The sequence below is a fragment of the Melanotaenia boesemani genome, chromosome 21, assembly GCF_017639745.1.
Source record: "Melanotaenia boesemani isolate fMelBoe1 chromosome 21, fMelBoe1.pri, whole genome shotgun sequence".
Lineage (NCBI taxonomy): Eukaryota > Metazoa > Chordata > Actinopteri > Atheriniformes > Melanotaeniidae > Melanotaenia > Melanotaenia boesemani.
In genome coordinates, this window is record NC_055702.1 from 26,758,813 (window position 1) to 26,772,486 (window position 13,674).

Below are 13,674 nucleotides of genomic sequence, written 5' to 3' on the forward strand. Positions count from 1 at the left end.
AAAAAGTAAAAATGATTATTGTCCATTATGTTGAGCAGCTTTTGTCTCTGTACAGTCAGAGTTGGTGGTTTCAAAGCAGTCCTTAACACAGAGCTAGTCTCCTTTCAGCTCCCTAACAACTATTGATTCGTTGTGTTATTTATCTTCAGGTTGTGTTGTAATCACTGTTGGATGATTTGTTAAAGATAAACCAGTATTTCAGAGACTGTGAAGCATTTTTTTTACCTCTGCAAGTCCTTGCCTTCATACATATGTTCAATATAAATGCCACAATTTCTTTTTGTGTTTGTTTGTGTTGTTTGTGTTTTTGTTGTTTGACAACACAGAGCTGATCAATTGATCGTGAATTAACATTATTTTGCAACATAACACAAATACACTGCCTGCCCAAACAAGTCATTACAAAAAAGAAAAAGGTCACACACTAATATTTGGTTGGACCTCCTTTAGCTGGGATTCCAGCACCACTTGTGTCATTGTTTCAATAAGCTTCTGCAATGTCCCAAGATTTATTCTCATCCAGTGTTGCATAATTTTTCCTCAAGATCTTGTATTGATGAGATGAGAGTCCAACCACTGTGCAAAGCCTTCTACACATCCCAAAGATTATCAACGTGGTTCAGGTCTGGACTCTGTGGTGGCCAATCCATGTGTGAAAATGATGTCTCCTGTTCCCTGAACATCTTTCACAATCTGAGCACCATTGCTGAACGTAGACCTGAACCTAGACCTGACCATCTGCAGTAACCCCAGATCACAGACTGCCCCCACAGGTTTGTACAGTAGGCACTGACTGCATCATTTCATCTGCCCCTTACCCTGATGCTTCCATTACTCTGGAACAGGGTAAATCTGGACTCATCAGACCACATGACATTCTTCCATTGCTCCAGAGTCCAGTCTTTATGCTCCCTAGCAAATTGAAGCCTTTTTCCACTGGATTTTCTCCATATTTTTTTCCAACCACATTTGTCCCTGGAAGACGATGGTTCCACACTGTCCTTTCAGTTTTTAATATGTTCTTAATCAAGTTTCAGTATAAATATCTCCTTATATGTTTCTCTGCTTGATACCAGTGATCTGCCCCTTCTTAAACAGACCAACATCTTTTCCATGACCACAGGATGTGTCTTTCCACATGGTTGTTTAAGAAATGAGAAGCTACTCATTGCATCAGTTGGGGTTAAACAACTCGTTGCAGCTGAAAGACAATCATCCATGCAGTCATTATCCAATAGGAGGCTCTTACCCATTTGCTTAGTTAAATCCAGGTGGCAATTTTTTTTTTTGTTGGGCCAAGAAGTGTACATTGTCAGAGATTATCCAGCATATTCATCTGGTCTCCCATGTGACTGCATCGTAAAATGTCCTAGAGTGAGCGTAACAATCAACTGGACATAAAAGTTCATGTAAGGGGTTTATTAATCATGTTTCTGAGTTTACAATGCAAACCAAACATATCGGACCAAATGAGGTCGTCATCTTATCACCCAACAGCTGCAGTAGATATGTAAAATAATCAAATCCCCTGAACTGTTCCTCGTAGCACTGCATGATACACTGCTGAGCATAAATACAGCATAAGAACATCAGTTATGTGCAATAAAATAAATCCAAAAGGCAGCATTTCCAATAGAAATAATCTTTTTTAAAATGTTTTTTATTTCTTTCTTTATATGATCATTTAGCCTTTCATATCACTCATTGCAATAAATTTACAATAGAAAAAGTGTAATAAATATTCTATGTAATGAAGTTGTATTCTCCCTTTGGCCTTTCAATATAACCAAGAAAGTATTCATTTATACAGCTGGTTTAATTAAAATAATTTAAAGTGTAATTTAATGGGTTTTTTTAAGATGAAAATAAGGAAAAAATGGAAAATAGAAGCATTTCTTCTTATAAAGTGACTCAAAATTCCCTGACTTCCTAGGAGTATGTACCAGTCCTACAGATTGCTATCACATCCATTTTTGCATCACAAATCAGATTTCATAAGCCGTCATATTTGTGTCAGGATCAAGAAAACATAAACACTCTGTTCATGACCCGCCCGTACCCTTCCAGCACCATCCTGTCCGTGTAGACTGAGACTGTGCCGTAGGCGTCGCTGTTGGGTGGAGTCTCAATGACCCCGTCCAGAGTCAGGTAGTGCACTCCCGTGTCTTTATCTAGGCAGTACCCACCGTCATGGGCGTGTCCAGCCATGTAACACACAACGCTGCTGTGGGAGCGTAGGATAGCCAGGAGCTCGTTGAAATTCCATGCGAGGCAAACCGGATCTGTGGAGTTGGGGTGGACAGGGAGGTGACCTGGGCAAGGAGTAAAAATAATCAGTTATTAGTGGCTGCCTGGCTTTTGGTTCAGTCTTCAGCATTATTTTAAACCTTAAATCTCTGTTAGATCACCAGCAATGTCACTTATATTATCAACAGTTTCTCATAAATGGTAGTGGGTAACTGTGGATAAGTTCTGATTGATATCCTACTCTTAAGGGGCTTGCAGGGAAGCATTTATATCCCGTCCAGGAGTTTTTCAATCCAGCCGTGAGACTGAGTTATCCATGACAACACCATTATTCATCGCATTGTCATCATAAAAAGACCACTATCACTACTATGTTGCTAAGAGACCTCTATTTAGACCTGGACATGGTGATGAAGCCACTTCCTGTCAGACTTTCCACCAATCAGAGAGCTTAGATTGACGGTAACGTCCAATCAGGAGCAGCCAAAGATCAACCAGTGAGCAGAAAGTTCTATGTGTGTGTGAAAAGAAGAAAAATAATGCTCCTCTATGGCTGGAATAAAGCCAAGAAGACGTTTCTGATGCACGGTGGCGCCACAAAGCAGCTGAGCTGGAGTTGGTTTAGTGAGGATAGCAGGTAAATAGTAGCAGGAATAACTGGAAATGAGGAAAAAGTGGAAACATGGAAATAGTTTCTGTTGTGTGTTTGTTTCAATAACAATATTTTTTCTCCTGAAAGCCAAGACTTGAGAGGATGCTGCAGATGAGAAAAGGTTTGGTCACTGTTTATCTGTGTGTTATTTCTACAAAGTTCTGTTAGTAATAAATTCTGCTTTCTTCTTCTGGTCGACCTTTATGCTGCTATATCTATTCATACATTCATTTTACATCATTTTAGCCTCATAAACTGACAGTTTGTGGAAGAGATTTTACTTATTATGCTCTATATATAATATTATAATCACAACTATAATTACTTCCTTTACTATATTCATTTATAAATTGTATTTACACTGATTGTTACTATATTACACTTTTTTACATTGTACATTTTTACTCATGCTTTTATTCACTTTTAAGGTTTATTCTCTTCATATACATGCTCTGTTAAAAGTTCACTATGAGGGTAAGATGACCTTTATCTGGTCCTGCCCCAGACCCTTAGTTAGACTGGCTCTGGTGGAGACACAACTATGTGAGGTTGTTTTGACGCCAGCTCTTGGAGTTGTGTGTCCTCTGCTTCTTTACGGCCTTTTCTACACACCGCAAATTGTCTGTCAGGTAACTTTTAATCCATCTTGTTGCCGTTCCTAAAGAGGTTAATTTATGGACAGCTACTCTGATGGGCCCTCTTTCAGTTTTTGTGACTCGAGTTCAACAAGCTGAACTTCTCTGATCACTGAGAAGACAGAACAGACCAAAACTTTGCCAAAACCAACTGGTAATTTGGTCACTGATGAGCCCGTGCAGTTAACTGACTGGCCAGAAGTGGAAATGTTGGCAACTTGTGTCTAAACCAGAAAGCTGCTTTTCATTTATCTATATCATAAAGACATCCCACTATTTACCGCCAATAAATATTACAAACAATAGTTTCTGATCAGTGTACCTGCTTCTAATTTGGTTTTGGATTTCCCTCATATAATGTGTATATTATGTTAGCTGGGCCATGTTTTGAACTGCTTTTAAATGATTTAATGAGAATGCATCATCTGTGTATATGTTGCCCTTGGCTGCTGCCTCTTGGTCAGGTCGGAGTGAGTGAGTGACGATTTTTGACATCGACTAGTCAGGCCTTTCAAAAACGATTAATCTATTAGTTATGATATCATGACATCATCAATAATGAAATAAAAAATACTTATTTCCAAATGGAAATTGTAAAACATGTATGTTATTTGTATATTGTGTGTGTTCCATAAACAAGTGTTTTTTATGACATTGTTATATTTTTAACATTGTGTGGGCTCTAGTGTCCTTTATTGTTTAAGGTAGATGAGAAACTGGGTCGGGGAGGTGGGGATTGCTTTAAGGGCCGGCTGCTATGCAAAGTGAGCTAAACACTACACCCACAGGACCGTTCAGCATCAACAAAACCAGTTATTTTCCTTGTCTTTCCATCTGATCTTTTTGCTCCTGAAGCAACATTTCTGAGGGTTTAATAACCGTGCTGCTCTGGGGCCTTATTTATCAAACTGTGCACAGCAAAGCAAACTACAGGTGGCGTCTGACGAGCAAAAGGCAAATGCTGCGCACGTCCTACACTTGTTTCCGTTCATAAATCAGAATCAACTCTAAAGCGAGAGCACGTGAGGGACCGCCTTCCAACGCCCACATGGTGGCTATAAAGGGTCAGGTGGACACCTGTAATATATTCATCACATCGTTTGCATGATGGCTCTGGAGTGAAAAGTAGTTAAGAAGTGTAATTTTTTGGGGTGTAAGACTGAGATCCTGATGGACCACGTTGACAAAGGTAAAAATGTTTAATTGGGAGGCAAGGCGTGGGCATTACTGGTGTCAGAAAGGCAGAATAGTGGCAGCAGGTGACAGATGCTGTCATCACAGTGTCAGAACACAAGACATTCCAGAGAAGTCAGAACACACAGCTGGATATCTCAGTCGGTAGAACATCCGTCTCCCATGCGGGAGGCCGAAGTTTGATTCCCAGACAGGTGAAAACCGTCTGCTAAATTACAGTAATGCTACCTGTGATTTGTTTTAACTTATAAAATAAATATGTACAGATACATCTGATATTTCTTTCTCCCTGGGTGCTCCAGCTGGGTGGGCGGTGCAGAGGGACACAATCACCGCTATTAACAACGTGGACAAGGAGTTGCGTGAAATAAAGACCGCCTGGACAGAAATTGGGACAACAATTTAAAAAATTGTGTAAGAATAAATAAAGAAAAGGATATCCTTCTCTTGTGTGTTTCATTGGCGTAGAATCACTTCTAGACCTCCAGCCTCCAGTCTGCATCCCGCTCTGCTGGGTCTTAAAATGACTGAAGCTACTTTTTCACATTTTCTTTTACTGACTGCTACATGCTGGCAGCAGACTGTCCATCTAACACTGGATGTGTTTAATAACATGGAACTTTTGTTTCACAATGACAGAACATATTTTAGTGGTTGAGGTTCTTATTAATATCATCTCCCTTTTTCCTGAAAATCCTGTTTTTTCCCCCTGAGCGGGCACTCTTAGGAGAATTTATATCAAATGTGCGTCTTTATTAATTTCTGCGAACAGCTTTAATATCACGTGGTGTGAAAGGTAATAGTGGATTGTGCACAAATGTCTCACATTTCACAGCATTTCCCAATTTTTATTCTGTACCATTGGTGTCGCAGTTTCCAGTTTTCCTAGATTCTGTGCGTATGCCTGGGTCATGCCTGGGTATAGCCCTGGTCTGTTGCCTCCACTAGCGATGAAAACTCAGACAGAAACAGCTCCTAAACTTTCCACTTCCGCACTGAGGTTGGGAGGCGAAGGAGAGGTGAATATTCCTGGGTGAAGCTGCAGCTAGCTTCAGGGTGAGCTTCCTTCACTTTGCTCAGCAGCTAGCTTCAGGGTTAGCTCCCTTCACTTTGCTCAGCAGCTAGCTTCAGGATTAGCTCCCTTCACTTTGCTCAGCAGCTAGCTTCAGGATTAGCTCCCTTCACTTTGCTCAGCAGCTAGCTTCAGGGTTAGCTCCCTTCACTTTGCTCAGCAGCTAGCTTCAAGGTTAGCTCCCTTCACTTTGCTCAGCAGCTAGCTTCAGGGTTAGCTTCCTTCACTTTGCTCAGCAGTGATGAAACAGACATGAGACTCTGCTGGAACTAGCAGAGGTGTGTGGTGTTTATAGCTAAAGCTAGTAGCACAACATTCACTGCTAAACAAGCAGTTTCACATAGTGACTTTCTCTGCTCAAATGTTCCCTCTCCCCTTCCCTGTGCTGTGTGTAGGGATGTTACAACTATTTCATTTTACAATTAATCATAGTATTTAACACTACAATCAATTAATCATAAACATCCCTCAGAATCTTCACTTTATATAAATTATGTATTAATTATATCAGCAGATCAGCGCAACTTCCGCACGGAACAAAACAAACGTTCCACCACTCCCACGTGTTTCCACTTGTGTTGCTTTGTTTTGTTCTGTGAGTGTTGCAGAAGAGGCTGCCTGAGTGGGACACTATGGCAGAGAAAGAGTGTTTCCCTCCAAACAAATGGATAAAGACATCCTTGTTGGATTTACTTTTTATTTTGTTTTTGGGTTAAAGTAAAAAGATGCCGCCCTTCGGGTGGGGCTGGAGTCATCTTTGTGGTGGGGTGGCATGGGTTGGTGCTCCGGGTCTGCTGCTGAGGGCCCGGCCCAGGCCCTGGTCTGCATCTGGCCTCCGTGGAGGCGTGGTCGCATTTGCATGATCTCACTCGTCACTCTTCATCACTGATCACTCCTTGTTTCTCATGCTCTGCATGCTGACACAGTCACTGAGTTGTCTAGTGGGTTTTTAATATTAAGCGATAATTATAAAAAAAAAAAAAAAAATTTTTGTATTTTTCCTGAGTTAGTATCTGGTCGCTGTTATGTCTTTTTGATTTGATTTGGTTATTATTTAAAAACTCTTAATGACTGGCAGCCCTGTTTTTTTTTTTTGTTTGTTTGTTTTTGTTTTGTTTTGTTGTTTGTTTTTTTTCTGTGTGTGTGTTTTTGTTTTTGTAAAAGTTGTAGGAAATTTTCTGGTGTGTTCATGTACAGGTGTAACAGTTTGTTGTCTGGTGATGGTGTGGATTGAAGGGTCGTTTCCTTCTGTCTGTGATCTTTTTGTCTCCTTTCTTCTTTCCCTTTTGCTCTTTTTGCTATTTTCCATCTTTTTCTTTCCCCTCCGGTCAGGTCCAGCAAGATTACATAGATTCCGTGATTCAAAGTAAATAAATAAATAAATTAATCACATTATCAAGAGGAGCCTTACCCATAGGCCTCCCCTTGGCAGAGCAAATTTGTTCAGCACGATACAGCAACCAGATTATCATTTTGCTGCTATGATGCTGGACAGGACAAGTTTAAAAAAAAAAAAAAAAAAAAAAAAAAAAAAGAAGAAACAGCATGTAATTCCAGATATACAGACTTATTTATTTTCACTATTGTAGTTTTATTTATGTCCCAAACAAACAGCAGCTACTCTGCTAAAAGACAGCTAGAAGCCAAACCCAGCAAGATGTTTTTCCTGTGTTTTTAAACTCTTTACTGAGATTGAAAAGAAATGTTAAAGAAAAAAAAAGGGATAAGATGGTTTACAAAAAAAGCCTTCCACATTCAGGAAGAGGTCCTGTAGTCTTTTCCATCTGAGAGAAATCCAGAATTAATGTGTAGGATTTATTTATTCTTTACACAGGAGAAGAGATTTAGCTGGATTGAGACTTCTTAGTTACTTTACTTTACTTACAAGTTAGTTTTTTTGGCATGAAAAGATATAAACAAATAAAACTAAGAGACCTATAAGGAGCATTTAGGTGATTTTACACAATATATTCATGTTAAATTGATTTACGCATAATAATCGTGATAATGATAAAAATCGTGATTATTTTTTTGACAATAATCGTACCAAGAAAATCTGTAATCGTGACATCCTTAGCGGAGTGTCTCTCCTCTCCAGCTCGACCATTCTCAAAGGGGCCTCAATGTTCTTTAAACTCAGTGCTGTGAACGCCACCATCTCTCTGCACAACTAAGACAACTCCAAACAAAACGGTGACTTTTAAAAAAAGCTGTCGACTTTGCTTGCCATTTCTGCTAAGTGATTAGTCAATTAGTCGTGCACATCCCTATTTCTGACCGATGACCGTCCTGCTCTGTAGCTTCAAGAACGGGTCTTATTGTTTTTGTTTATACATGCATTCATTACCAGTTTAATTCATTGGTACAGAAGAAAAATGACAGTTTTTGGACTTGTCATCAATGCATAACACTTTCCCAAATGTGCTTTTTTAATTATAGGTATTAAGTTTGAACTTATTTTGAAAATCTACAAGATCATATACTGAACCAGACTGAATGGACCACTGCACCATCTTTATTCTTGTTCAGTTTAACCATTAGTTGCCCTGTTGTCTGACCCAATTTTATTCAAGTTTTAGTTCTGATAGATGCACTATTTGACCCTAGAACATTTTGGAATCCAGAGTAGTTCAAGGTCAGTCAATGAATACACAGTGTCCAGGTCTTGTAGCAGCAGAACAAGTCCAGATCACCACTGTGCTGGATATTTGGTACGAGGTGTTTGTGCTGATCAGTTGTGTGTGGTTTTAATCAAACGTGGCACAGCACATATTCTGACCAATTATGTCCACTTTGGTCTTGTGTGTCCAAAGGACATTGTTTTCAGTGGCAGCTTTGCCAACCTAAGCTGTGCTGACATGTCCTTTTTAGAGCGAAGAGGTTTTCTCCAGGAACCATTCCAAACAAGCCATACTTGTTCAGCTTTTTTCAAGTTGTACCGTTATGAACTTTAACATTTAACATGCTAACTGAAGCCTGGAGAGTCTGAGGTGTTGCCGTTTGGTCTGATCTTGGCCTGAACTTGCTGGGATGTCCACTCCAGCTAAAATGGCAACTGGCTGGAAGGTTCTCCTCTTGTAAATTATCTCTCTAATTGATTGGAGATTACCTTTTAACTTGTCCTAGATTAATAGGCAGCAACAGCTTCTTTAAAATTATTTCTGATGTCTTTCCTCCTTAGCATTCTGTTAATACACACCTGAATGCTCCAGACCAGCAAACTGCACATCAGTTTAATTTAATCAGCAGCACCTGGCTATTACATATCCACTTTATTCTCACAGATTTATAAGAGGTGTATGTAGTTTGTCACACACTGCCTCTCCATATTATAGTTCATTTAATGATGTATTTATCTAAGTTTAAAACCTTGTAAGAACCAGATTATCTTTTTAATCATGTCCTGATATGTAAAATCTTGGAATTGAACAAGGATGTTCTGTCTTTAACATGACTGTACATACAGTACATTACATATACTGCATAAAATCTGTTCTACAGCTCAGCAAGAATCACGATGTATTATTTAAAATATTAATGAGGTCAATACCTGCTGTCACCGATAGAAACTAGGCTGAACAGTAGTGACAACTGTAGAGGAGGGAAACCAAAAACGCTGCCTGTAGTGAAGCCTAAAGAGCATTCAAAGCCCAGTGAAACAGAATTAGTAACTTGTGTACATACGGGTGACTAGGGCTGGGTGATATGGCCTAAAACTGATATCCCAATATTTTTTAGCTTTATCCAGATACATGACATATATCCTGATGTTTTGAATTTTCCACTAAAACAGTGTAAATATTGAATTCAGCATTATCATGCATAAAAAGACACCAGCAGGATTTAAGTAAGCTCAGCAAAATTTATGTTAATTGTGATTTTTTCCTTTTAACAAACTTTATGTTGAATCCGTTACATCCATTTCTTAAAACCCAGTGTTTCCCCTGGTATAATCATTATATTCAAGTAGTGCTCCAACCTCTTCACATCAATCCCCGCCATTCCTAGAAGATCAAGTTTATTTTATTTTCTATAATTACTCAATTAATATCTGACTTTTTTTTCATTCAATTATCTTGTATTAAAATATTGTCTTATTTAATTATTTAGGTTATTTTAATTTTAAACCAGATCACAACAGAAGTAATCTAAGGTCCCCTTTCCTCTAGAACAGGTTTATATTATGTCTTTTTATTATAAAAACTAAACAGCCTGGTTTTACTTATCTTATTCTAATGTTGACATGTAATTACGTCTCGTCATGTCTGCTGTGTGCACACACAAGTGAGCTACACTCCCCTCAGCAGAAAGAGAGCCCACGTTGGAAAATGTCGCATCAACCACCTGTAAATGAGACATAAATGTCTGGTTTAAGATCAGCTCTTATTTAAATATAAGAGCAGCTGGAGGAGGAGAAGCAGGTGGAGGAGTTTCCTGCTCCGGTGTACTAAGAACTTCACGTCCATCGGGAAACACGCACAGCTAAACAATCACTCTCCTTGTCATCGTTGTCATTTGTGAGGCGTATTACTGGTTTAAACAGACGTCTTGCATTTAGCTTCAATCTCTTAATGATTGTAAACTAGCTAGCTAGCTGCAAACTCCATGCTTTTCCTGTCTATCCTGAAACAAAAACACGCATGTGCGCACGAGAGTTTTTTGGAGGGGGGTGGCAGTGAGCTGTCTGCTTTGAGTGAGAGCAGCTAAACTACTGTCAGTTTGTACTCGATGTTCGCAATATAGACATTTTATATATTGCACATACAACTTCTCTGGATACATCGAGAATATCAGATATATCCCCCGACCCAACGGGTGACTCTGCAATACACCAATGTTACATTCTGTATGACTAAACTGTGATTTTATTATGATTCACTACTTTATGGGGTGTCGTCCATTAATCGGACGGTTGGCAGTTCGATTCCCACTCCCCCAGTCATCTATTGTTGTGCCCTTAGGCCTTGCTGGTGTATGTTCGGATGAATGTTCGGTGATGGTTGGAGAAGCCGTCGGCGCGGATAGGCTACCCCAAGGCAACTGTGGCTACACATGTAGCTTCCATCACCAAGCAGTGAATGAATAATGGACACAATCTAAAGCGCTTTGGGGGCCTTGAATCGTGCTATATAAATCTAGCTCATTATATTACTTTAGATCAGTGGTTCTCAACCATTTTTCAACATTTTACCATGGTGGAATCATTTTTTAGTCAAGTACCCCCTAAACCAGGGGTGTCAACACATTTTTGTTTAGGAGCAACATTCAACACAATTTGATCTCCAGAAAATTAACAGCAAAATAACCTATAAATGATGAAAACTCCTAATTTCACACTCTGTTTTAGTGCAAAGAAGTACATTAGCAAGATATTTACATTTAATGACCTATCCTTTTAGAAGCCATTATATATATAAAAAAAAACTGAAATTACTGGAGAAAAAGAAGTGAAGTTTCAACAATATTTTTTTAATATTTGTCATTTTATTTATTTACATATTTTATTTCTATTTATTTTAATTTTATTATATATATTTTTTATGTATGTATATATTACATATTTATAATACTATGAAATATGTATACATCTATAAACAATTTTAAATGTATTTATAACATTGACACTTTTTTTATATTTTTTAAATAAATACATTTCCAAATCCTGACCACCTGAACTGACTCACCTCATAATACAAACTTAAGTCAGATATATTAAGTAGGAAAGGTATACAAGATAGAACTTATGCATCTTTTTATCATCTTCCCTCCCTAGATTGTCTCCAAGTCCCAAAGTGGTATACGTGTGCCCCCACATGAAACATTGTTTTAGAGCCACCATTAATAAGATGTTGCCAACTTAAACTCTGACACAAATGCTCTTTACTGTGTCCAGTTTACCTGTTTTTTCAGTCAGTTTTCCTGCAACGATATTCCCCCTTGATGGCACTAGCAAGTGACTGGAGGAGGAAGTTATGAAAGGAACATGAAGTACTGCACGCAGTAGCAGGTTTCACTTACTGACAATCGTGACTCGTTCTTGTTTCTCATCTGCAGAGGAGAGTACACAGTCCAGCCAATCCAGCTGGTCCTTACTGAACCCACCGTTGAACATTGTAAACCTCTGCTTGAGGCTCTCCGACACTGAAATACACACATTAAACATTTCAGTCTATAAACTGCTTAGTTCACCTGTTCAGCAATGAGGTAAGAGAAACCCTCTACATATACTGCCAACTGACAGTGTGCCTTAAGCAAGGCAGCTGTAACATCATAAATACAGCTGAATATTTACAAGCAGACAAGCAAGGTATAGCGGTCGTCTTGTAACCCAAGGGTTGCCGGTTCGATCCTCGGCCAAGTCGAGTTCATGTCGAGGTGTCCTTGGGCAAGACACCGAAACCCTAATTGCTCCCGATGGGTCGTGGTTGAGCACCTTGCATGGCAGCTTCCACCATCAGTGTGTGAATGTGTGTGTGAATGGGTAAATGTAATGTATGATGTAAAGCGCTTTGGGTATCATCCCAGGTACAGTAAAGCGCTATATAAATACGGACCATTTGATAAACAATTTTTCTATCAAGACACAAATAGTTTAATGCCCACCAATATTTTCTCAACGGGAAAATGAAAAGAAAAAAAAAACAGTGTAACTTTGACTTTAAACTAATTTGAAGAAAAACGTTTATAACAGCCCAGAATACCTGGTGGACAGTTGAGATCATCATTGTTGTTGTGCAGTTTAATCACATTCATGGCATTTCTGTACTGTTCACTGGACTCCTCTCTGCCCAGCAGGCTCACATCATAAGCGTCCAGCACAACAAACGTGAACCCGGGAAACGGGCTGAACTGGTAGGCATAGATGTCAGCGCGAGCTGGCGCTCCGCTCGGGCTTCCGTCAGCGTGGAGTCTACTGTCAAGCCGTGAATGCAGCAGGGCGCTCCTGTTGAAATTATAAAACTCGTGGTTACCCCACACATGGTGCACCTTCACGGGGCTGGAGTTGAACTCTCTCAGCACCGTGTCCAATGCCCGCTCCGAGGTGTCGTGGACCTTGTTAAAGCCGTCGATAATGTCGCCTAGCTGGAGGATGAACTGAGGCTTCACAGCCGACTTGGACCAACTTCTCTGGGCATTTTTCAGCAGCTGCAGACTGCTTCGGTAATAACGCCTCCTCGTCTGGGTGTAATTGTATCCGTCGTCGATGTCTGCGTACTGGATGTCAGCTATGACACCGAAAGTAAACAGCGGCGTTGGTAGAGAACAGCGGTCCATTCTCACGGTTGTCTTCAGGTTAGCTAATGTGTGACAGCCGTTCCGTCTTCATCAGCGGGACTGAAACAGAAGCCCAAGTACCAGCGTACCGGAAACTAAATAACCCTCTTCAATATTTTTTTGTTTTAGTTTCCTTTATCGTCACATATAACAACAGAGAACAAACCAAAAGACCGGTGTGACAGCGTGAGGAACTGACTTCCGGTGCGGCACCTGTCAAAATAATGGTAGTGGTTACAAAACAATAAATAGATAATCAATAAATACATTGAATCGACTAAATAATAATAATAATAATAAAAATAAACATAAGGTACCTTTCTCATCATCTTAATGATTACTGACAATTATTGCATGGGCGACTATCTTAGCATTAGATAGGTAGATAGATAGATAGATAGATAGATAGATAGATAGATAGATAGATAACTACAATAAAACATTCAACACAAAATCTGCTAGCATGATACAATCTTGTTTTATGTATTATCTACCCACACTTGTTTATGTAGTAATGTCAGAATAACCAAACACTTTTAATCCATTAATTTATATGAAATGGTACTAGATGGATAGCAATCCTCCTTTAACCTAAGTGT

At 39.3% G+C, this 13,674-nt stretch overlaps 1 protein-coding gene and 1 long non-coding RNA gene across 2 annotated transcripts; one reads left to right on the forward strand and one right to left on the reverse strand.

The window, feature by feature from the left end:
- The first annotated feature begins 299 nt into the window (after window positions 1–299).
- LOC121632906 lies at window positions 300–8,962 on the forward strand. Its single transcript, XR_006008978.1, has 3 exons — window positions 300–312; window positions 6,074–6,078; window positions 8,634–8,962. It is a non-coding gene; the product is annotated as an uncharacterized LOC121632906 (long non-coding RNA).
- On the reverse strand, window positions 1,405–13,276 carry adprm (ADP-ribose/CDP-alcohol diphosphatase, manganese-dependent). The gene is made up of 3 exons (XM_041974716.1): window positions 12,502–13,276; window positions 11,819–11,941; window positions 1,405–2,312 (listed from the first exon to the last, which is right to left on the reverse strand). Exons 1-3 carry the CDS (start codon window positions 13,073–13,075, stop codon window positions 2,020–2,022), a joined length of 990 nt encoding a protein of 329 aa, XP_041830650.1. The 5' UTR covers window positions 13,076–13,276; the 3' UTR covers window positions 1,405–2,019.
- Between the last annotated feature and the right edge of the window lie 398 nt (window positions 13,277–13,674).